Source organism: Argiope bruennichi, chromosome 1 (assembly GCF_947563725.1).
Source record: "Argiope bruennichi chromosome 1, qqArgBrue1.1, whole genome shotgun sequence".
Taxonomy (NCBI): Eukaryota; Metazoa; Arthropoda; class Arachnida; order Araneae; family Araneidae; genus Argiope; species Argiope bruennichi.
Window position 1 is genome coordinate 89,308,467 of NC_079151.1, and position 26,359 is coordinate 89,334,825.

At 28.9% G+C, this 26,359-nt stretch overlaps 1 protein-coding gene across 1 annotated transcript in view; it reads left to right on the top strand.

Moving 5' to 3' along the window:
• The first annotated feature begins 2,856 nt into the window (after positions 1 to 2,856).
• LOC129965666 (protein qui-1-like) overlaps positions 2,857 to 26,359 on the top strand; it is a 149,258-nt gene continuing 125,755 nt past the window's right edge. The window contains exon 1 of the mRNA XM_056079766.1: positions 2,857 to 2,987. Within this exon, the coding sequence (XP_055935741.1) occupies positions 2,876 to 2,987 (112 nt within the window). The 5' untranslated portion in view covers positions 2,857 to 2,875. The remainder of the gene's footprint in view (positions 2,988 to 26,359) is intronic.

Here is a 26,359-nt window from a genome sequence, read left to right on the forward strand (position 1 = left end):
TTACCTGTATGAAAACCAAATAAGTATGTCAAGTATTTTAATATTTGTAATGTGGTATAAAAATATTCAAGGAACAAAGAAATTTTAATGATATATTTTTAATAAACGTTCTGTGAAACTGATATAAAAATCATTGTATTGAATCAATTTTTATTTATTGTGCTTTCGTTATGATAATATTATAAGGCTTTTTGGTCTTGTTAATAGATAATTTATTTAATACGTCACAAAAATTAAAGTAAAATTGAAAATTACCTTCTCACTTTCTCTAATTCTTCCATATAATTTCTTACAATAATTTCCTTCTTTTCAATCATGTTTTCGTATCTTATGTCATTTGCGTTACGAAAGTAGTTAAATTACTTTTGTTCATTCTTTATTTGCCAAAAAATAAAATAAGCAATTGGTTTTAATTATTCTATCGTTTTCAAAAAATTTTGAAAATTTTATGTATTCAAAAAAATATATCAAAAGATTTCATAATATTCCACTTATTATTGTAATGACTTCAAAGAAACTCAATATACGTGATGAATGCTTGATCAAAAATAAAAGAAAAGTTCTTATTTACATCTATGTGATCTATTATTTACATAAAATATGCTAATAAAAACCAAACGACTTTATAATGTAGCGTTTTAACTAAAATAGAAAAATGAAAAAGAATAAAATTAAACTGGAAGAAAAATGGTAATAACGGATTTTATTTTATATTCAGTATTTGTTTTCATTTATAAACTCAAAGGAATTTCAAGAATTAGAAAGATATGATAACACTTTTCTGTTGGGATATTTTCTTATTTATTGAGTTGGCAACTAAGTCATTGCGGATTTTGTCAATAGATGGATTTAACACATTCTTTTGTTTTTTTAAAGTATTCAAAGAAACTACCCTATATTGTTTTCTTGTTATTTGGTCTTCAACCTTTAATTTAGCAACAAAAATTGTATCAATTAGTTATTTAGTTTCTATTTTATCCCAGTTTAAAAATGGAAGAACAAGGCGCGCATTTTATTGCATTATTTAAATTAAAGCAAAAACCCATTGCAAGCACTTGCAATTTATGGAATTGAAGCCTTGAAAGAAAGACTAAATCAAAAATGGTTTACCAAACTTCGTTCTGGCGATTTTTCATTGAAAAATGAGCAATTATTTTACTACTTATAAGACTCCTATGAAATCAGATAGTCTATTATCGATTCAGATAGTCACGGCACAACACAAGAGATTGCAGAGAAGCTCATTGTATCACACACATACATTAAAAAAATTTAAACAGTTTGGCTGCGTCAAGAAACTCGATTTATGGATTTCTCATAAGACTAAAAAATTTCATTTGATACAACACATTAGCATCTGCGATTCGTTTCTGAAACGCAACGAAATTGATCCATTTCTGAAACGACTAATTACTGGTGACGAAAAGTGCATAGTTTATAACAACGTTAATCAGAAAAGATCTTGGATCGAAGAAGTTGAACTAACCGAAACAATATTAAAAGATGAGATTCATCAAAAAAAGATTATGCTCTCAGTTTGGTGTGATTATTAAAGAATTTCGCACTTTGAACTTTTATCAAGAAACCAAACGATTAATTCAAACTGTATATTCAACAACTCGCCAAACTGAGAGACGCAGCTCAAGAAAAGCGGACAGAATTGACAAATCGTAAAGGAGTTGTTTTTTGTTTTCCAGTATGTTAATGCAAAGCCCCACACATTTTTGGTCACTCGCCAAAAATTATCGGAACTAGGTTGGGATGTGTTGCACATCTACCATATAATCCAGATCTCAGGCCTTCAGATTACCATTTATTTCGTTCCATGCAGAACTCCTTAAATGGCAAAATTTTGAATGACGCTCAGGATGTAAATTCATATATAATTCGGTTTTTTTGTTTGCAGATATCTGAAATTTTATAAGCCTGGAATTATGACACTGCCTGAAAGATGGAAAAAGGTCATCGGCAACAAAGTTGAACAATGCCTAACTGAATAAAGTTATATTTTTAAGCAAAAAGTCTGCATTTTCCTTCTTATTTAAAATATGCAATTATTTAGTTGCCAACCCAATACATATACATAATTATTTCCTGATATTTGATTAAACAAATAAAATCTAAAGTACTCAACAATTTAAAGTTTGAAATAATAACTCAAAAATTAACATAATGAAATTAATTTCGAAAAGATAAGACAATAATTCGTTTAATTTTGCTTTTACTTCCAGTTAGCATAAGTTCGAACGTGGTTCGAAAATGGAAAAAGCATTATTTTAAAAAATCTCCTTTTTCTTGCATTTTTAATATTAAACGATCCATTAATATTCGTACTTTAAAGAGGCTTTAAACTATTCATTAATCATTATTAGTTCGAAAACATTTTCAATTGAAATCTTTTTGGCTCATCTTATTTCAATTAATGTTTTAGAACACAAATTACTTAAGTTTAATCAAATTTAATTTCTTCATTTTTTACATTATAAAACATTAAGACAAATTCAGTTTGAATTATTAAACGGTGTTTTTCTAATTTAGAACTTACCTCTTCAAAAATCTGTAGAACATCATTATTGTCTTAATTGTAACATAGTTTACTACAATCGTTTTTATGCCATTTTTGTTGCTGATATTTAAGCAAATAAAAAGAATGGGAAGCAAATTTCAGAAAATGAAAAAGTCGTTCCATTCAGAAAAGTTTCTTTTCAGAATGATTTAATTATAATATATATCACTTGAAACTTGAAAGACAAATAGAAATTTGTACAAAGAATTAATTTTGTTCGTTTTGTCCTTCCAGAAAATGATTTGGAATCGAAGCTTTGGTATCATTTAGAGACAATTTCTGTTAGATTTTCCTGAGAAATCTTGCATCATGGCCGATTCTCAGGACAGCATTCTGGACTCGGTCCTCCACGGGAACCTGACCAGTGTTCCAGAACCACCTTCCAGAGTGCTCAAGATGATGATCGTTTCTTCTAAGACAGGTGAGCTCTTTTAAATAATTTATGAATAATATCTATATTAACCTACCATATCTTGAAATCTGACGTTATTTAAGTATGACGTAGCGCTTTCGACATGACCTTTGATGGGATCTATATTTTACGTAGAACTTTACTAATCATACGCCATGCTAATATTAACCGAATCTACCATATCTTGAAATTTGACCTTATTTAGATATGAAGTAGATTTTTTCACGTGACGTTTGATGGTATCTATATTTGACGAAGATCCATGTTAATATTTACCAAGCCAACCATTCTGAATTAGATATGACGTAGAACTTGGAGCAACTTTTGATGGGATTTATACTTGATGTCAATTTTTCCAATCGCATCGTATATTAATATTAACCAAGCCTAATATATCTTGAAATTTGATGTGATTTGATTTAGAGCTTTTCACGTGACGTTTGATGGGATCTATACTTGACGTAGAACTTTTCTAATCGCAACCCATGTTACTATTAACCAAGCCTAGCATTCTGGCAATTTGAAGTGATTTAGATACGATGTAGAACTTTTGGAGTGACCTTTGATGGTATCTATGCTTGGCGTCAAACTTTTCTAATCTGACCGCATGTTATTATTAACTAAGCTTCTTTTAATTCAAGATAATCATTTCATTTCAGAATATTAATCCAGTCGTACTTTCTCCTGAAAATAATTCATAACAGGCGTTTTATTGCTTAAATTGTTGAATTGTCTGTCCAAAACTGGCCTTTAAATTCATATCCGAAGATGTTACTGGACAGGGGTGAATGTTTTGATATCGAACATTTAATGATTCGGAATGCTTTCATTCCCAATTAAGGCAACCATTGTAAACCTTTTCAGTATGCATTATGAGTTAAGCTTCCATAAGTTTTTTTTCTCTACCGATATCACAAATTATTTTTTACATCAAAAAAGTGTTATTTAATCATAAAATGTATCAGGTCAATTTCCACCAGAAGGTTTAGTTATAATAATAACAATTACTGTTAGCTCTTAAAAGGGCAGAACATTTCTCACTTATTTGAAACCATTGTCTTAATCCGCCAGTAATGTATGTAACTTCACATTTTCAAACGTCATGTACCACTGCTCACATACTAAACAGAATCCTTTTTTCTTAACTTTGAATGCTAATAGAAGGTAACGCTATAAAAAGTTGAATGAAATGTGGAAAATGTTTTAAATTTCACTTCAACAATAAAATGTACTTCGAAATTCAGAAAAAAAACCTGCATTGCAAACCAAATTATTATCCTTAAAAAAGATAATTTTTTAATCTGAAAGCAGTATAAATATTTTTTTCCATTATATTTCCGGAAGTTGTCGTAAGAAAATATTAAACTATAGCTTAATTTTTAATTAATTTAGATTCTAAGTGAAATTTTATAAGAGTTTGCTCCAGAATTCACATTTTCTCTCTTCAAAATATATTTTGGCCAAATCTGTTATCTGTTGGTATAATAATCTGTCTTTTAGACCGACAGCGCACCTTATAGTTTATTATTAGTGGAGAAATGATAATGATAAGGAACCAAGAGAAGGAAGTTGAGGATAAATGACGATTTTTTTTTTCAAACAGGTTTGAGAATTCAGAAAATTATATATTTTTACATAAATCATGCATCGAATAAAAGATAGACAAATAAAAATAATAAATTTGTAAATTCCTCAATATTGAAGTTATATTGCTGAAAATATCTCAATGGGAATTTTATCTCTTTATGCTTATCACTTGCTCTGTTTAAGTGATAAAGCTTTTTCAATGCTTTATCACTTGCTCTGTGTAATTGAAATTATGAATGCCGAAATATTTCATATGGATTCGACATCACTTTGATCTTTAGAATTTCTTAGTGTTTGAAATTTAGTAAAGTTAAATTTTGTTATTTAGCGATATATTTGAAGCCGATGTAATATATTCAAAGCTTATATTTAATTATTCTAAATTTTAAATAGACAACACTGTTCCTATAAAGATTAAATGAAAAAGAAGTTTAAAAATCATAGTTTTAAATAGTTTATATTTTTATATACTTCGTACTAAAACCTATAGGAATTTTATGACTAACTAGTGGCCTTAAATGAGCAGCTGATTCGCTGGGTATTGTGGTTATATTTGATTTCAGATAAATTGATTAAATGTCAATGATTCCGTCAAACTATTTGGCATTAAAGTTATGTCTTTTTAATTTCCTTTGTTAAATTGTGTTTATCTGTGTTAGATCATAAAAAAAATTTAATGCAAACAGTCCTTAACAATAGTGCTATTAAAAAGGTAAACAATCGGATTATTTATCTTCAAAATTTCAGGATATTGTGGCTTCACTTTTTTATTAGTCTTGCAAACCATACCGATATTAAACAAAATTTACATCTTTAATTCATTTAATTCTACTTCCTTAATCTACATCATTGAAAGAAAATCCCAAGATCAATTATTTTATGAAATAATAAGAACGTTTCGAAATTCAGAGTAACAATGTAATCTAGTATTAGATATTATGCAAAAACATATTTTTTTTAAAAAAGTGCCAAACTTAAACAATATTTTGCATTAAATTGGTATCAATAAAAGGACAGTTCTTTTAAGTTTCGAAACAGTGTAAAATTCCTTTTTATGCAATTAAATTTTTGGAAGCTGTCCTGAAAAAAATGCAAAATATAGCTTATTTTTTAATTAAAATTCTAATTAAAACTTAAAAAATCATTTTGATATCACATTTCTACATTACATTGTTTATATGTGCCAAATATAGTAATGTTAATCAGATGATAAAGGGCCAACGCACGTTAATACACACTCACAACATATATCCATCTTTATTATAAAGAGAAATATAGATGGACATTACTTTTCAGCTTTCGAATGTAGTGCTTTATAATCCAAAGAAGCTTTTCATCATTATCAATCCCTTTGTTGTAGATGGGATTTAAGGATGAATTATTTTATGAAGTGAAAGGATTTTGTTTGTTCATTCCTTGACCAAAGTTGCGAGTATTCTTCCAAGCCAATAATATTTCAAACAAAAGTACAATACATTGAAAAATTGAATAATACATTGTTTCAAATTTAAAAAAATATTAATGATCACATTACAAATTCAAACTACTAACTAAACTAAAAAATAACTGAAACTAAAATAATTTTTGAAAAAAATACTATATGACTTCTTTCTTAAACAAAAAATGTCGAAAGCAGATTTTAAAAATAAATACGATAGAATAAATATCAATTATTCATTTTGATTGAGAAAAATTCGTCAAAACATTAGAGGTATGAGATTTTAGTTCTAGAAGTTCTAATAATTATAGCAAAATTATGTACATTTTGAAGTATGTAGTGGAGTCAATGTTGGTTAAAAAATAATATAATAAAGATTTATAAAAATAATATGATTTATAAATAATAATTTATATAAATATTAAGTGTATATATATATATATATATATGTTTGAAGTGTGTATATATATATATATATATATATATATATGTTTGAAGTGTGTATATATATATATATATATATATATATATGTTTGAAGTGTGTATATATATATATATATATATATATATATATATATATATATATATATATATATATATATATATATATATATATATATATATATATATATGTTTGAAGTGTATATATATATATATATATATATATATATATAATATACTTAAAATATAACTATTGTAAGTCCGTCTTATTTGGACTACTCCTGAATAATAATTTACAAATTTACATTATTTATATGAAATTCTTCAAATGTTTGTATTTATTTTCATTCTAAACTAAATGAAAAGATAATCAGTTTATTTACAACAACTGTAATAAAGTTTTTCTTTTAGTTAAAAAAAAGGTAAAATATTATTAGGCGATATAATGGATGATAGTGATATTAGAGATAAATGAAATACAATAGAGATAATCCTAAAATATACGAGGCTGTAAACAATGTTATCTCTAAAATTCGCAACAAGTTATAGATTCTATAAATTCTTAAGTGCATTTTTCTTATTAGAGACGCTTATACATTTAACATTGTCATGCCTTGGATAAGAGATATTCTTGAATTATTAAAATTGAATTTATTTTTATTTTCATGATAAATCATAGAATAATTTTAATTTTTCATAAAAATATCTAATTCACTATAGATTTATCGAAATACATTTGCATGAAGTGACCATAAAGATTTTACTCTATATCTCAAAAATATACTTATATAATGCATAATTCCAATTTTTAGAATATTTAATATTTTCTTATTTATTAAAAATAATAATGATTTTAAATGTTTTGAAAATTCGGCACCTTCAATGTTGGTGGTAAATAATATTCTGCCAAAAAATAAATTTAATACTTGTTTCGTTACCAGTTTTAAAATATATGAATAATTTTTTTATGAAAAAAATCTTGTATAAACACAAGGCATTAAATATGTGATATTTTATACATTTATACATTTTTGGTATTTTATATTTTATAAATTTATATTGGACAAGTTAAGCAATTAAATATTAGCAATTTTATTCTGTTCCACATGTTTTTATTTACAGTTATTTTGTAGTTGATATTCCCCACGATGGCTTACATTTTATGTTTACAACAATAAGTTTATGTATTTGAATTTGATTTGAAAAATGTGGATTTATTTTTAATTCCAAATAAAATAAACTTTTTTTTATTCATCAGCATTTTTTGTTAAAAAAATTCTAATTTCGCTTTTCTTGTTAGAGAAAAATATCAAAGAAAAAGGGACTTCTCTTTGTCACCTTCGTTTATGCATATAATCAAGAGATTTAAAAGAAACGGAAAAAGCCAAAAAGCAAATAAAACTTTGAGAGAGCTTAAATAAAATATTTTTTTCTGCAAGTTCTGAAAACACTCTTCCCAAACAATTGAAAAGCATTATAAAAACATAAAAAAATTACAGATTTTTTTTTCAATAATATCTGAGTTTCAAAATAAGGTGATCTATAAAATAACCGTCGTTTTCTTTTCAAGACAAAAATAAAGATGCGCCAGACGATTTTAGAAAAAAAAATGTAATTTTATTCATTTGACTCTATTCATGTCAAACTTTTTTTTTTCTATTTTAACATTGGTGGATGGTAAAGGTTTATGACAAATTTTAGTCTTTTTTTACAAGAAAGTTTCTTAAAAATTTTATTGCAGAAAAGAAATTTTTGCACCATTTAATTTTTTTTAATATTTTTCTTTTATTATGATAACAATTTAGTTACCATGCAGTTTTTCTGAATTTTCCTTATTTTTATTTTAATTTTCTTCCTTAGGCGGAAGCTATGGAAAGAAATTATATCCATCATCTGTGTAGTTAGGTCATTAATTGTAAATTTAAATTAAAATATCATAAAAAACAACATGTGATTTAATAGCGGGATTAGGTAGTTTGCGGTCCTAGCCAATGCACATTATGAAGCCTCTTTTTCAATAAGATGACCAATTTAGATCAAGCATTTTAGCACATTTTTAACATGCTACTGGTTTATTTTAGATTAATAATTTTTTTTTATTTTAATAACTCTGTGAATATATATTTATTTTCATTTATCAATTATGATTTCAGATATCTCAGGTTTACACACAGCATTATTGAAGTATGCGTTCATTTTAATGGACATTGTAATACGTAAGTGAAATTAATGAAGCATACAAGAGCCTGACGATTATATTTGATAAAACGATAATATTATCTTTACATTTTACTATTTATATATATATTATATTTGTATAGTCTATAAATTTATTTAATTGACAAACTAAAAAATTGTTTTTTTAAGTATATTAACCTAGCGGCCCTAAACAACTTTCCGGTCCAGCTGAAAATATGTTCCTATTGCATTTAGAAGGTAGATTACCTTGATAGTTATGTTTTAAAGTCATCAGGATGTTACGGGATTTCACTCCATTGGGAAGGTTTGTTTTCAAAATAAATAAGCATTATTATAAAAACAATACTTTTCAAAATAACATTGTCAATCATCATGTAATCTTAAAAATATTTTGTTGAGATAATCCTGAACATAAAATTATGTATAAAGAATTTAATCGAAATTATAAAAAATTCCCTTACTTAAATATTTTCAATGACGCAGATAACCACCAAAGTCAACTAATATTGCTATAAAATGCTGCCAACTAATCATAAATTGCATTTTACAATATAATAAATTAATTGATTATGAACAAATTGTATATTCCAATTTCAATTATTTCGAATATTGGATTAAATATTCATTTCAAATAGTTAGATACATTTAATTGTTTTATGAAAGTTATATAAATTAAAAGAGGTGCTGCGAAGCATTTAAGGAAAAAGAGGTAAACAATTTTTCAAAAGTATTCTCTATGAACCGTTTTTTTGATGCAGCATATCCTAGAAAAGGATCTTGGGCCAGGAAATAACCGCATCTCATCTAATCAAAATTGTTTTCTACTCAACAGCCATGAATTGACAAGAATTTCATAATTTGCCATAATATTATCTGTATTTCATCACTTTCAAACAGAATATCTGTTGAAAATGTTCCCAGATTTATAAAACATAACTAAATAAGTATTTGTGTGATTACATTGCATATCAACAGTGCATTTTATATATTTATGACAACATAATTTTAAAAAATGAAGGTAATGCGCTTATAAAGGTTCGTAAAAAAAATGCATGCTTATTTTACATTGCTGCTCCAAAAGAAAGTTCAAGAAAGATAATCAATTAAAGAAAAATTAATGAATAACTTGAAGAAAAACTACCTTCTACTAGAAAAAAAAACGAAAATTATTCCTTGAGAAAATTTTGGTATTATAATTGTTTTGATATTTCCTACTGAAATGGAAGAAGAATTTTCAGGAAAAAAAAGATGGCGCTGTTCACCAAAAAGGATCAGTAAATGTCTTCAAGACGATGTACAAAAAGGATTATCTGTTGAATGATTCTTTCTGGAATGGAAGTGAAACTCTCAGAAAAGAAATAAAGCTCTCTGCTGAAAAGGATGGTGAAACTGCTTTAAGGGAGAGTTCAAGAGAAATAAATGCTGAGATGATTCTCTTCGAAATTGATGAACGTTTTGGAAAACTGTACCCTCCAACGAAAAACATCTGTAAATTGCTCAAAAGAATGCTTGAAAAAAATAATTGGTGATATGATACTTTTAAAAGTTGGAGAAGAATTCTTAGAAAAACTATTAGTGAGCTCCACAGAAAAGAGTTGGTAAATTGCTAGAGTTCAAGAAAGGTATTCGGATAGTTGATTTTTCAACTAAATTGACGTAGAACTTTCAAAAATCGGATAATGCTCTCATATAAAAAGAATTGAGCAAAATGAGTACAATATAACTAGATATTCATTCAAGATAAACATTTAAAAATGTTTACTCCAAATTTGATAAAATCAACAAATAAAACTAATTTGCAATTAAATTTGTCGAACGGACAATATGGAAAGACCTACATAAGCTCTTTTATCTCCATGTCTGAAACGTGCAAGCAAATTTGAACGATAAATCACTATGCTTTTAGCTATGTCGAAACATTTTGGTTCTAATTAAAGGAATGAGCACTGTTAAATTAATATTAGGACTTTCGTATGCCAGAGTTAGCACTTGTCTTTCACTTATTTAACTGTAGCATTGAAGAAATCTGATCGAAATTGTCATAATGCAAATTCTGGCAGAAACTTGGAGAAAATGACTTCTGTCCCATTGTAATATGTGGCATAAAAAGATTGCTTTTCTAAGATATTTATATTATTATAAAACTCTCCAGGTGGATCTTGAGTGAATTTGATACAATAAGCTGAATATTAGTAGAATATGCTTTATTACTCGGAAAAACACGATGCACAAATAAGGAAAACTCAGTACAAATTAATAGCAAGCAAAAAGACAGTACATTGCTACTTAAATAATAGGAACAGTGCACTATTGTTCGGTGCACTAGTTTTCAATGCAATAACCTTCAAAGGAAAAATTCATCTTTTGTTGCCGCTTTGCCTTTTATAGTGTCCTGACAATTTATAGAATTTTCTGGAAGAATTTTCAGACTTCTCCTAATAAAGATAGAGCAAAATTTCTGTATTTTCTACATCCCTCAATTTTGTCATCAAGATCAGGGATCATTGGTCATAAGAAAATTTATAAATCTCTCAGCAATAAAGCTAATATTACTACAAGTTTGTAACACTGTATATAAAATTGATTTTTTTAGTAGTTTTTAACGAATATTAATTTTTTCACAAACTTTTATTTATATTGCCTTGTTTCATTAATTTTAAAAAATGGAATTTAACTCGATCTTTCTTTCATTTTTTAATATTACTTTCTCTGAGATTTTCAAGAATTCTGTCAACAAATTTTGAAAGACTACTAATATATTAGGAGATTCGTTTTTATATAATCGATTAATCAAATTCAATTTTGATTTCTTATGGGTGGCCTTACCTGTTAGTGAATCAGAGAAAAAAAAGGATTTTAAATATCCACGAAATTTATGTAAAGAATAAAAATTTGAAAAGCTGAAAGTGGAAAATGATTCAAAAGAAAACAATTAGTTTTTAATAAACTGTCAGAGATGCATTTAAAAAAAATTGTTGCGTTTATTTTTTTATTGCCTATATATTCGTAAATTATAAGGAATAAGAATCCAGAAAAATGTATATTCACCCTGTATTGCTCTTTCCTTGATTCTGCTCAAATTTGTAATTTATAATAAAGTGCTGGATGTCATGGTTAAAACTTTTAATAGCAATAATTCATTCTGAAAAAAATACGTTCGATTAAGGATGAATTTCACTTGCATAGAGAAGCAATTCTTCAAGCATATGTATTACTAAATGTAGATACAAATTATGTATCAGTAAGTGCTCTGAGCTTTATTTCTCGGAAAATGTGTATCTTAATCTCCAGTTAGAAAAATATGCCCATGATGCATGTGAAAGGCATGTCAAAAAATGCATATAAAATATTCCAGCATTTTTCTAAAAATATAACAAGCTGCAATACACGGAACTTTCTATGCTCTGCTGGGTATTAATACCATAAAAAATATAAATGGGAAGATGATCAATGTTTTAGGTTCTCGATCAACCTGTGGCTTCCAGAGAGGAGTCTGCTTAAGAGTATCGTAGGAGTGATGAATGGACTTGTAACAGGAGCATCGTAAAATCTCCCATTTCGCTGGAGGAAAGGGGAGAATAAATCGAATCCGATCTCATAATGGACTATGTCTATGTCCCATCGTTTTTATAGCAGTTATCTTAAATATATCTCATCCGTTTAGATTTTTTTTCTTTTTCATACCATGACACCTGGATAATGTTGTATTAAACCGCTGCTGTTGTTATGCTAAATTAAATGCAGTTTTACATACTTTCTAATTTTGATTAATAAAAATAAAAGGGAAAAAATCTTAAACTAAATAAATTACTGCAAATAAAGGGGAAAGGACCTCAAACTAAATAAATGTTTTATGCAAAATTATAATTGATCAAGCATGGGACCACACGTTAAATTTTTCTCGATATCGAAAATTCATTCATTAATGCGCTATCATTATCATTCATTCATTAATGCGCTATCATTACATTCATTCATTAATGCGATATTATTATCATTCATTCATTAATGCGCTATCATTACCATTCATTCATTAATGCGCTATCATTATCATTTATTCATTAATGCACTATTCATTAATCCTAAATAATCTGCTGTTCTCTGAATCATCATTACTTCTAAACTGACAGAAATGATTTTTGATACAGTGAAAGTAAACTAACCTGTCTTTTCATAAAACTAATTTCGATTCAGAAGCAGTAACTTCTGTAATCTGCTATATACACTCAAGAGCCAAAACATTATGACCACCCCTATATTTTGCAATGAAATCGCCTGGATGACGTGGAAGTCACGTGATCAGGTGGAAGTGGTATTTAACTGCTGCTGGAGAGTCTGAAGAATCATTCTTTCACTTACTTCTGTGTGTGATGGGAAAGGCTGCGGATCTAAGCGACTTTGATAGAGGGCAAATTGTAATGACTCGAAATATTTCCGAAACTGCACTACTCGTGGGTTGTGTGCGATATACAGTTGTTAGTACTTATACAAAGTGGATGAATGACGGTGAAAGCAGCAGTAGGCGACATGGTGTTGTACGTCCACACGCTATCAAAGAAAAAGGTCGTTGGAGACTGTCTCGCATGGTGAAGCAAAACCGGAGCCAGACAGTGGCTCATCTGACAGCCTAATACAATGCAGGGCCAAGTAGAATAGTATCGGAGCACACTATTCAGCTTACACTGTTGGATATGGGGCTACGCAGCAAACGCCCCACTCCTGTGCCTTTGCTGACCAAGCGTCATCGCCAACTGCGCCTGCACTGGAACATCGTGACTGGTCCATGAATCAGTGGGAGAGAGTTGCCTGGTCAGATGAATCACGGTTTGTCATGCATCACGCCGATGGCCGTGTCAAGATACGCCGTCTTCCAGGCGAACAGTTGCTCCCTCAATGTACAGACCGGTGGTGGCGCTATTATGCTTTGGGGGACGTTCTCTTGGGCGTCTCTGGGACCCGTAATTGTGGTAGAGCATACCATGAATGCTACAGGGTATCTGAACATCATTGCGAACCAGTTGCACCCTTACATGGCCTCTGTTTTTCCAGCTGGAAATGAAATGTTCCAACTGGACAACGCCCAGTGTCACAAGGCTAAAATTGTGTTGGAGTGGTTCCAGGAACATGATGCTGAATTCCAGTTAATGTCCTGGCCGCCTAACTGACCGGATCTCAATCCGATAGAACACCTTTGGGATGACATGGGACGGCAGCTCAAAGTTCAAAGACCACCAATTCGCAATATCTCGGATTTGCGTGATCGTTGCTTAAACATTTGCTACAATCTGTCTCCGGCCATCTACCAAGGACTTGTGGCATCCATGCTAAGGCGGGTTGAAGCTGTGTTGCGCGCCAAAGGTGGGCCAACTCGTTAGTGACAGGTGGTCATAATGTTTTGGCTCTTGAGTGTATATATATATAATTCTTTTAATTATTGCAGTTTCTAAATTCAACTTTTGTCAAATCTACAATAATGCTTTCATAGTATCTGTTCCAGAATATTTGTCTCCCAATTAAATCTAACTGGCTTAAAAGATTATCGATAACATCCAATTTCTCATGCAAAATATATATATATATATATATTTCAGCAAATCTTCAAACCTTAAAGCTCTACAAGAAATATCCTTAATTATTAGATTTCAGAAATTTAATTGGTGTTTTAAATATAAATGAAATATTTCCAACTGACACAGTGCTCAATTAGGTACAGGTCAATATATAAATTAAATAGACGACAGTAGTGGTTAATAAAGATATTAATACCTACGAAATAACTGGTAACTTTCTATCTTGTATTTAGAATAAAAAAATTTATATAGTATTTTATATCGCTTATAAAAATAGGTAATAATATAGCAGTGTAATCGTACATTTTCAGCCTTCAATGAGTCCTCAGTCAGCTGATAATTCTTGTGTTAGAACTATTTGTCCACTGAACCAGTAGTAGAAGATAATATATTACTTATTATTAAATATGACTACCAAAGTAATAATATTTAAAAAGATAGACGAGCTGAAAATGTCAAAGTTTTTTTAATAGCATTTCCAAAATAAATAAAGACTAAACCCAAAGAGTTATATGCCGATTTACTTTTACTGACACAAACAAAACACAAGATTTTAATCCAGCAAATAGGATTTTATTTTTGATGTGATATTTAGTCATTTAAATTAAAATATCGTTTTTAACTTATCTCAATTAGATGCAAATGATGTACTGATCTTGTCACAAGTCTTCATAACTTAAATAAAAAAAAATTATCGATCACTTTTGTAGGCTCGAAGTAAAAACTTCTTGCCGACAAGATACAACTACAATACATAACACTTAGATAAGACTTAAACAAGTTCAGCTACAATACATAAAACTTAGACAAGACTTAAACAAGTTCAGCTACAATACATAAAACTTAGACAAGTTCAGCTACAATACATAAAACTTAGACAAGTTCAGCTACAATACATAAAACTTAGACAAGTTCAGCTACAATACATAACACTTATGCAAATTTAGCTACAATGTATAAGAGAAAGTTCAGCTACAATACATAACAGATAAGTTCAGCGACAATACATAACACTTAGACAAGTTCAGACACAATACATAACACTTAGACAAGTTCAGCTACAATACATAACGCTTAGATAACAATTCCTTGAAAAGACATATCCAACATTCTGTTTCTAAAAAATAAATTACAAATACTTCAGCAGGGAGACATAACAAATCTAACTAATGAAAATCTGATTAAGATAAAATATTTAATCACCTCATCATCCTCTTATTAATCACATTTAATTACCATAATCATCATCTTTTAATCACTTTTTCATCATCTTATGAATTATTTCCTTGAATTCATGTCACTTATAGTTATAAAATCATAATCCACTGTTTAATTAATGAGAATTGAACAATACAGGAAATGAAAATATTCGTTTGTCAAATTTAATTATTTGTGTCCATTTATTTACTTATAAATAAATTTGCCAAATATACCTCAACATTGGAGTTTCTATACATAAATAAACTTCCTCAGCCTTTTTCATACTATACAAACAAAAAATATTTTATACGGAAAAATAATTAACGGTATTTGCAGAAATATGTCAAAATATTTAAAATTAAAGATGTCATGATTTTTATTGCAGTCGAATATCGAATCATTTTTAATGTTTATCTTATACTGTGTAATTTAAAACTTCGATTATTTCAAAGTTTGGAAACATCTGACTGAAATTTCATTGTTATAATTTCAGCGCTAAATCAGTATAGCCATTTTTTTTTTGAGATATGGAAGAACAAATAATTAGAGAAATAGCTACGTAAGATCAAAAACGCTATACCGTTCCAAAAAAATGAATGACAGAAAAACTTCTTTAATTTTTTGAGGAAAAATATTATTTATAATGTAAGTTAGTGTCAAGGTACTTTTTTCGTTTTATAAGCTCATACTCTATTCCAAATACTCATAAAATCACTTATTTTTTAAAACCGATTACAATTATCTTGGAAGCTTGACTGAAATTATTAATAAATTATCAGCAATTAGTATTGAATTGCCTTTATCTTTAGGAGTTGTTTTAAAGTCTGATGTGAAAATTATTATAAAAAGTATCATTCAGTAGCCGAAATGACAAGTCGTTTGTATAATAAGTTTCAACTGATATATGGACCAGATCATAATTCTTTAAATTTGTAAAATCAGCGCTAATATTATCATAACTTTCTAAAATAAAGTTGACTGCCAGATGAGCAACTATGTTACAAAAAAATCAACAGTCCCAGAGTGAATATTTTCTAACAACTAAATCTGATTAAATAACTCGTAAATTTCAATATTGGTTGCAAAATAACAGAATACCAAATTGCATATAAATTTCTTCCTATAAACAATTCATTTTCTACATTATGAAATAATTGACAATGGCTTGATACCTGAAATACCATTTTCTTATCACTTTCTTAGTGTAACTAGCAGAGAATACATTAACAAAAATAATATACAAAATATTAAATCATATACAAAAGCGAAAAGGTAATTTTTCTAAAACCTAATAAAACATATATGATCTAGCCATCGGTATAGCATTTTAAACAAAAAAAAGCAGTTTAGATTTAGTTATCAATACACACAATGAGGATATCTTCTTTGCTCTTATTTTAAAATTCAATGCGTGATGATCTTCTCTTAAATCATGTTTAGCGTTGAATATAGTCATATATAATCAGAACCATATAGAACATAGCCATATAAAAAGCATATTTTTTAGGACTGTCATCTACATAATACCATAGATTTTTCCACGAACCTAAAAGCCAGCTCAGCTGCTACAGCTTGTGGCGGTAGAAAAGATTGGGGCCATTAATCTTCTGTCAAACCCACCATGACCCTGTTGCAGCAGTGCGTATATGTTTAGACATAATCTGCTTCATTCTTAAGTCAATAGCTGAGCATTTTGTTCTTATCATAACTGCACTAGGAAAATATTTGTGCAGAGAAATTGCGGACGTTCTTAAGCGAATAAATAACCAAAACATTCATTTGAGATAATTTCTAACAAAAAACAAATTTGTTTGTTTAATGAACCTACATGTATTACTATACAGCATGATAAAGTCAACTTTGGTATTTTCTTTTTTTTTTATAAAAAGCTCTGAAATCGACATGCTGCATCTACGGATTTTGGAACGAAAAAAAAACCCATGGAAATGAAATTAATTAGACACGATTGTCGTGCAGAAGTTTTTAAATGTATACAGTTAAAATGGATATATTTACAATGATAATCTTTTTATTTTTCATTATTAAATGTAAGAGATAAATGTATTTTTGTACTGATTTTTTTCTGCAACTTTATTAAAAGTACCACTTGGATTTTTTTCAAACATTTCTCATTGTAAAGTTTATACATTTTAAAAGTTTCATTCATTTAAAAGTAATAAAAAAAAGCATGCTTATTTTAGCCAATCATGTACAATGGCGATTCGAAGTGAGCAGTGGACAATACTTGATATTAACTTGATTATTTACAAATATTTATAATCCTTTTACGATGAGCAGTTCATATATAAGTGGAGGAATAAGAGTTCATGTGAAATCATTAATGCATAGATGCTGCGGTATAGCATTGCAGTGGCTTTGTTAAGCCTAACAAATTGAAGCCTTTACAGCTTCTGCGGTGGCTGTTGAGCCGATGCGGGTTGACGTTCTAATGAATCTTTGACAGACAAGACGCGTTAAAGCGCATAAAAGGGTTGTTGTAATTTTGGAGTTATGGTACGTTCTCGTGAACACACAATTTCGAATGAAAGTATACTCATTCCTTTCCATCTACTTTAAATTAATTCCAAGTGGTGAGAATATTTTGAAGAAAACCCTCCAGCGAAATAAATGAAATATATGATATTTTGGAACTCAGTACCATAATTCAACAAATTTTTAAAAAATTGTGCAAGTACGGAAAACATGTAAGTGTTAAGAAAAAAATAATTGCCAATTAGAAAAGTTAATGACTTTTTTAATTATTGCTTTTCATATAAATTATGATATGTTAATTATTGATATGTTAACAATATAGTTGATTTTACTCAATTCGGATATTGTTATCAATCTATAAATGTTATCAAAATTTGTAGGACCCTAAGTGATGAGCGGCAACTACTGTATATGCTTTCACAAATTAACCTGGACATTTTATAGCAAGAATATAAGAAGTTCAATATACTTAACTTTTTAACATAAAATGGTGAATTTATTTCGAATAATTGATAACATAAAAATATTTGTTAAAAATAAAAGTTCATTGTTTTTTCATGCTTCCAGCTTTTAAAACTAACTTGGAAAATTTTTCATGTTCATTTAAAAAAAAAAACAATAACTCCAATAACATTATTAAAAATGTTTGTAAAAAAAAGTTTTCAGTAAATGCTATATAAGCTCTGTATAATACAGTATGTAAAAACTCAAAAACTTTTGCTGTTAAAGGCTTCGGCAAGAATTCATCGGCTCAAATTTCTCTTCTACCATTAGACATTAAAACTTTAACAAACCCGTAACGAAGTTCTTTCATTGGTATAACAAAAAATGTATTGCATTGGTCTCGGTCTTACCAGTCTAATGACATACGATTGAAAATTTTGTATTGTTTTATTTTTTTAAAGCAGGGAAAATACTACAAATATATTAAGAAATAAAATCTATTTTCATGCGAACAACCAATGGGAAATATTCTTAACGGCCAAACGATTATTTATATAGTTTCATATTACACTCAGAACTTTTAATCGTAGGAAAGATCGGGAAAAGTTTGGCATAGAAGCTGGATTACACAAGACTTGTATTTCACGTGACGTTGATCGGGAGACACCATTAGTACTCTCGCCAGTTTGGAGTCAGTCTGGAATGGAGTCAGACAGTGAATCAAACAATTTTTAATTTTTTACCATGTTAGGAAATATTTTCTCTTACTTATTGGCTCCAATAGAACTCATACTACTAGAACATTATAACTTATTATAGACTGTTCACTTAAAGTGTTCTTTAGTGATTGTCTTAAACTACATGATTATTTTTCATATGAATACAGTTTATATGCTGAGTTATAAAATAAAATGGCAATGAGGTAGATTTCCACACTATATGAAATATCCCTTCGTAATAATAGTATAATTGTTATTCATGGTATTACTTTTTCAATTTAAAATGTTTCGAAATTATACAAACAAAAACTAAAACGACGAAAATATTCGACCGTATGTGACGAAGGTAGCAATTAAAATTTAAAAAGTGGCAAATTTCAGCAGGTTTTGGATTTCATTTCGAAACACTTTCCGATTATTCTAAAAAATTCAGCACGCTAGAATGGTTGCACTGAATAAATACAGAAATAATTCAAAACACAAATTTTATGATGTCTATTATATCTGATAGACCAGCCACTACTAAATTTTGCTTGTTTAGACTCCTGACCAAATTTTTGGTTTCCAGTTAGAAAATACCACTAGAAACCCTTATGATCATAAAAAGTGCGGATAAAAATTTCAAAGATAAGAAATAATCTGATAAGGAAAATGGAAAATGTTGAATACAAAACCAATAAACTTTTAACTCTAATGAAGAACATAACAATGAAAATTGTCTGTATACTCATTGATTAAAACTATATGAAGATACAAAACCTGATGAACACAGCATACAATTCATCAAGTATAAAAGTTAGGCTAGTGAGAACTGTATTACCTCCGGTAATTATTATTATTATAATTATAATTGCATAAATAGTGAGAGCGATTTTGAAATGGATAAAGTTTCACCATAATTAATGTTTTTAATCTATTATGTACTTTTTGAAATTAATTTGTTTTGTTGTAATCATATTAAGCTTCATATTTGATCGTTTTTATTCGTGTGTAAGTGTACTCTAACATTAAGCAAACGTTCTCCAATAAGAGATATATTGATACCACGTAAAAGTGAATAATATAAGTTTAAAAAAAGATTATAGCCTAAAACAAAACTATGCACCAGTCTTCTTAGAATTTAAGTAATCAATTAGTAATTAAAACAAGAGGATTATTGTAATGATGGAAAATAGGAAAATAACTTAAATAATATGCGAATCTGCATCAGTTTTCCCTACTCATTGTTTGAGCCCATGAGAACCAGTGATAAGCACTTTTGCTATCTCAATTGTAACTTTATCCACAATGGATTAATAAAAAAAAATACCAAATTTGCTACTGGGACAAATAAAAGAAAGACACCCGACATATCTATAACCATATGGGAAATATAGTTTTTTTTTGAGGGATATGATCTAAATCTTAATACAAGGAAGTCCGTCTGATATTGCAAAAGAAGTTAATTAAAGTTATTAAGAAAGGACAACTTAAGACGAAGGGAATATTTTGCCATTTCGTAGATAAAACTGCATTTAGCATTATTATTTGCAAATACAAGTTTAATTAGTAGATTTAGATGATAGAAAAAACAAGTAAATTGCTACTCATAGGAAAAAGAACCCGAAACCAAATCAACGACATGAATTCAGAATTTCAGTACACACTGAATTTTTTTGTCTTTCCGCGAAAAAATATCAGACTTGTAAACCTGTGTAACAATGTAAATATCCAGCATAATAAATTATTCCCACATAGTTGAAATACACAATAATAAAAGCCCCTAGGGACATAAATACCACTATAAGTAATCAGGAGATAGGATTTACAGTTTGGCACGTACTGAGTTAACTTTTTCCACTCTTAAAATAGTATCTGATTTATAGTTCTAATGACTGAAAAGGCATAAAATAATTATTTATTGCATTTATTGAAAATCTATTTTTGGCAGTTTTATTTATAAATGGATGTTATTTATTTTGATTCTAAACCTTGCAAAAACAAATATACTCTTACAATCCATATCTTTATGGATAAATTGCATAAAATAATGTGAATAATGATTGACGAAATATTATAAAAAAACCTTTGATATTCGAATTTTTTTTACATTTATTTAGATAACCGAAGCAACAAGGTCGCTATTATTGAAAACCATGTAATATTTACATTATGTGATTCAATGGAATATATTTCATGTTAATGCTTGTCCCCTCAAATGGTGACAGTTAAAATATTTTTGTGTGCACATATTAAGTGAGCAAAATGCGTACAATATATTTACGTTAATTTCTTCTAATGAATTAATTCTTAGGAATTTATTTTAATTTATTTATTTTAATCATTATAAAAAAGTATATTTGTGAAGATACGCATTAAAATACCATGTAAAGCATTCGTAGTTGAAAGTATCCTATAAGCACCAATTAAAGCACTTTGCTTCTCTTGAGATAAAAATGACCTAAGTTGATAAATTCAATCTATCTACAAGAAAATCCACACAATGACGATTACAGAATAACTCTAATTTTTATTAAAACCTGGATAACATCTCGTAACCAGAACATAAGAAGAAAAGAAAAAATACTTATCAAAGTTGCACGTGCGCTAGTACACTCTTTCTCCAACACGTTAACAGATCCCAACATAACCTTCTTATACATAAGGCTATATAGAAAAAAACAGCGTATTCTTCAATGATATGCTGATTGGCATATCAATTTCATGCAATTGCACAAGAGCTGATAAATATTAAAATTTATATCCAGCAGATGCCACCAATAGAGTAATATGACTGACTCTCCAACCCGCCTATGAGGCACACGGATAAAATGACCGGGCAACCGCTACAACAACACTGGCTGGAACTGTGGTTGAATCCTAGGGGCCATCACCGGCCACGATACAACCCTTCCCTAAGGAAATAAGCCCCGTCATCGATGAGAGGAGCCAGATCCCCATTTTTTGTGCACCCTCCAAAGTGGCGATAATCAACCACCATGCCGTAAGCTTCTCATCTTCATTTCGAGGTGCCCGGGGGGGGGCGATTCATGCTGCCAATAAAAATAGAAAGTTTTTTATTTATTCCCAACAACTTCCTAGCTACTTTACTAAATAAAGGATTAATGAAATTTATAGGTTCTTCTAAAACAAAATCAAATGCTTTATTTTACTGTCCCTTAAATATATAAAGACAAAAACGAAGCAAAATAAATTATTCCTTTTCTTGTGTTCACCAATTCTATGTAGAAGTCAGTAAACTTTAAATTTATTAAACTACCATGTCACGATCCTCTAATTACTTACGGTCCCTTTCATTTCTTTTATTGTTAAAATAACCAACACTTATCGGAAGTAAAACACTTTTTCCCCCACTATCCACCAAAAACTATTAAGCCACTGTGCTAACCGTGGGAAGAGAGCCAGTGGAGGTAATTCTGTTCACTAACTTTCTCCTGGTAGGAAATAAATTTAGGGTAAAGTTAATCATCGTTGTGGGGTTACGGCCAAACTACTTAACGTGAATTCGTGCCCCTCCTACCCCACTCCCCGCTTAAAGATTAATGCTATTAAAGGGACGAATGAACGGGTAAACTGCCTTCAGTTATTCTCAGCGTAATTGAAGCAAATAGAGTTAATTTATAAATTCCTTTTATTTAGTACACTTCCTTAACGGCTGTCATTAAAGAAGGATTCTGTTCTTGGATAAAGCGTTTTATACGATACGCATATTGATTCCCAAATAGATTCGGGAATTCTGTCTAGACACAAGTTGTGCCCCAAGAATAGAAAATTAATTTTAATGTGTTCGTGTTGGGAACTAATTAATAGGAACGTTTAAGTGAAATAGGTTGCGTATTATTAGAAACAGGTTATAGGTTTCTGGTTATCTTGCATGGTGGTTATACTAACATCTGATAGTATTGATCTCAAATTTAACCATAAATTTCGAGTATTGCCTTTAAGTAATATGCCAAATTTTGTCTTTTTAAAATATAGTAAGAATAAAATTAAACTTCTAATGCCTGTTATATCTCAATAGGATAAATTGTGAAAATGCCATTAAATCAGTTTACATAGCAACACGGGCTCAGGTGAAATAAATAAATTTATCAATTAATATTTTTCATTCGTAATAGCATGTTCTTTTGTGTGTGTGTGTGCGTACAATAAAGAATACCATATTTTATTTTGCACTGTTAAAAAAAATTAGCACTTCAATAATGAGGTATTTAAATTATTAGGAGTAAGATATTAGTATGAAGTATTATTATTGTATTTATCACCGTTCATGATATTATTTTTTCCTCACTTAAAGTTCAGTGTCGTCGAGTCGGCCTCAAGAAATCCTGTTGATAATGCTTCGTTCAGTGGTGCGGAGTAATCGGCTGTACACAAGAAGATGTGTCGCCGATGGCAGCAAATTAGTTGTAAATCACACTTAAAATATGCACTTCTAAAGGTTTTTTTTTCTTTGTGATTTATTCGAGAAGTGAAAAAACATGTTAAAATCAATTATTAAAAATTTCAAGCATTTAAACATCAAAGGAGATTATATTGAAGTGTATTAGATGTAAATATTTTTGAAAAAATAAATGATTTGACGTACAGTTGAAAACTGATTTTTGTTTTCATGGAATAGTGTTAAATTATTACAACAATAATATCCTTTGAGGACCCTCAAGAATTTTAAGTACTGATGGGGCTGAAAGAGTGAGGACGGTAGCTGAATTAACATGAAATTATTCAAACTTTTACCACCCTAGCATGAAAACGCTTTATGCTTACTTAGTTTAAATATAATATACAAAGCGTACAATGTTTATCAACTTTACTAGATACTCTAGTCAACAAATTTAAACTTAAGAACTGAAATACTGCTCCTTTTGGCGTTAGAGTTCATTGACTGTTGAGTTATAAATCCAAGATATCCATTTTAATACATATAGTTGAAATGATAATAATAACTTCTTAAACAGTTTGATCATTACTACTCTATAAATTCTGTTGTGAAAACTTTCGGACATCATGCATCTGCTTTATATTCCTTTTCCAAGAGTCATTCAGATACCTAATCAATTGGATGGGCAGACAGAGGAAGAAGTATGGAAAAATAAATGTGGGATAGGATTTAAGTTTCACAGGATGGCAATACGCAGTTACATCATGGCTCTTATGTCTTCTCGCCCCATCGGTATATAAAAGAGAGAACAGAGTCAGAAGGCGTTGATGTTGTTATCAATGTGATTTTTGGTTTTTAAGTTGGTGTAAAAGGTAGTCAGTCTTTTTTGTTCCTTTCCCAGTTTCTTTAATTGTTTTCTTGTTCTAAATATTGTATACGTCTTTTAACTTTTAATTAAATATATTTTAAATATTATATCTTCCGATTTTAATCGGCTTTGCATATAGTACTCAAACACACTTAAATAGATTGAATTTGGATCTATGAAAGAGATATTAAATACTATGCAAAATCTGATCAACCATATCATTTTACGTATTTTAGTTATAAAGTATTGAAATTCAGTATTTAGCTGAGGCAAATCAAGCTGAGCATTACGAACTGATTCAAAATTTGGATGTATTGGTTGGTTCGTCAGCAGCTGCAAATTTGGACAAATTTGGATTTCTTACAAATTACACATTACTATAATGTATAATTGGGTATTTGTCATATTTTGTTTAGTACAATGATCAATTTATCTTCAATTGCATACCGTAAATTATTTACTTATACCTTGATAACTCCTATTCTTTTATATTTAAACTTCAGCATATAGATAATAGGTGGGTGACGTTATTTATTTAAAGTAAGATGAATTCGAGCTCTTTGAATATATATTAGCTGTTAACAGAGAATTTTGTTCATCCTTCAGCTTTTGTTTTATAGTTAATATAAAATTTGTTCAGTTTATTTTTCAAAGATTTCAAATTACATTAGCATTTACATAATTACACTAATGTCAATTTACATTAATGTCATTAAGAAGTCAAATCACACTAATGTATTATGCTCAAAACTATTGAAGAAAACATTAAGACATAAGTACATTTTATGGTTTTTAACCATTATCTAATTCTTGCGGAAATAACTAAGAATACAAAATCCTCTCTTAATATCTTCAATGCTTTGAAACTTATCAGAATATATTAAATATTTGATAATGGAATATTCATATTTCAATAAAGCAGTCCTTTCTAGTGAAGAAAACATTCACCATAAATATATTTTTATAACTTTATCCGTATCTTCTCATTCTTTTGAAGTTAATTGTGAAAACAAAATTTTCTGTTAATATTTTCAATACTTCAAAACGTCTCTGAACACAGTAATTATTTAATAAAGACCCAATCTTATTTCAAGACGACAGATCTTTCGTCTACTTAGTTTATGTGTACACTAAAAATAAAGTAATGTGACATTTGAAAATATCTGATCTGATTTTAACAATTTAATGGTAGGATCTATTCAAAATTCTGATAATCCGGAATATACAGCCTGTATATGTATCAGAAATGAAAATTATTCAATAGAAACGGATGACATTTTAGATTCGAACAAGGTCTTATCTCACAATTTTATTAATAAACTGGCGGTTCTATTGTTGCAAAATATGGATCCACTCCATACTAATTTTAGATAAGAGCTTAACTTTAGAGGTAATCGAATAATTTGCAAGCACATAATATGCAGGTAACGAAAAAAAGTACTTAACACGTTTGTTTGCCATGACTTACTCAGATTAGATAGATGTGATTCGGATCATCTACCTAATGAACTTGCTCCTTCTTTGCTATCTCTTAAATGTTGCAGAAAGATGGCATCTAATTAGGAGCGGATGTGATTAGATGGTAGATTTGAATCACAAGAGATTTACGTAGCTATCAACGTGTTAAAGGTATCATGTTTATTCTATGTTGATGCTGTCTAAAATAATTCAACTTAAAATCTTTAAATTAGCTCTGGTATATGAGAGCTATTACATTAAAAATTTATCAAATATTTCTGTTAGATTCAACCCTATATTCTTCAACCTGATAATAAAGTATTGTATAAGGTATATAGCAAGATTTTGTTGGATTTTCGAATGTCGTATGATAGTGTGAAAATATTGTTGGATATTATTGGTCATTTTGTTGTATTAGGGATATACAAAAATATTGGATTACCCACAAATTATTCCTCAAGAAATTTTAAATTATGATGTTAATTTTCGAAACTAAACCTCTGCCAAAATTTTTTTTAATATTACTTTTTCCATGTAAGCTGTTGTATTTAATATTTGTTTTTCTTTTGCACTCTCTGCTCTA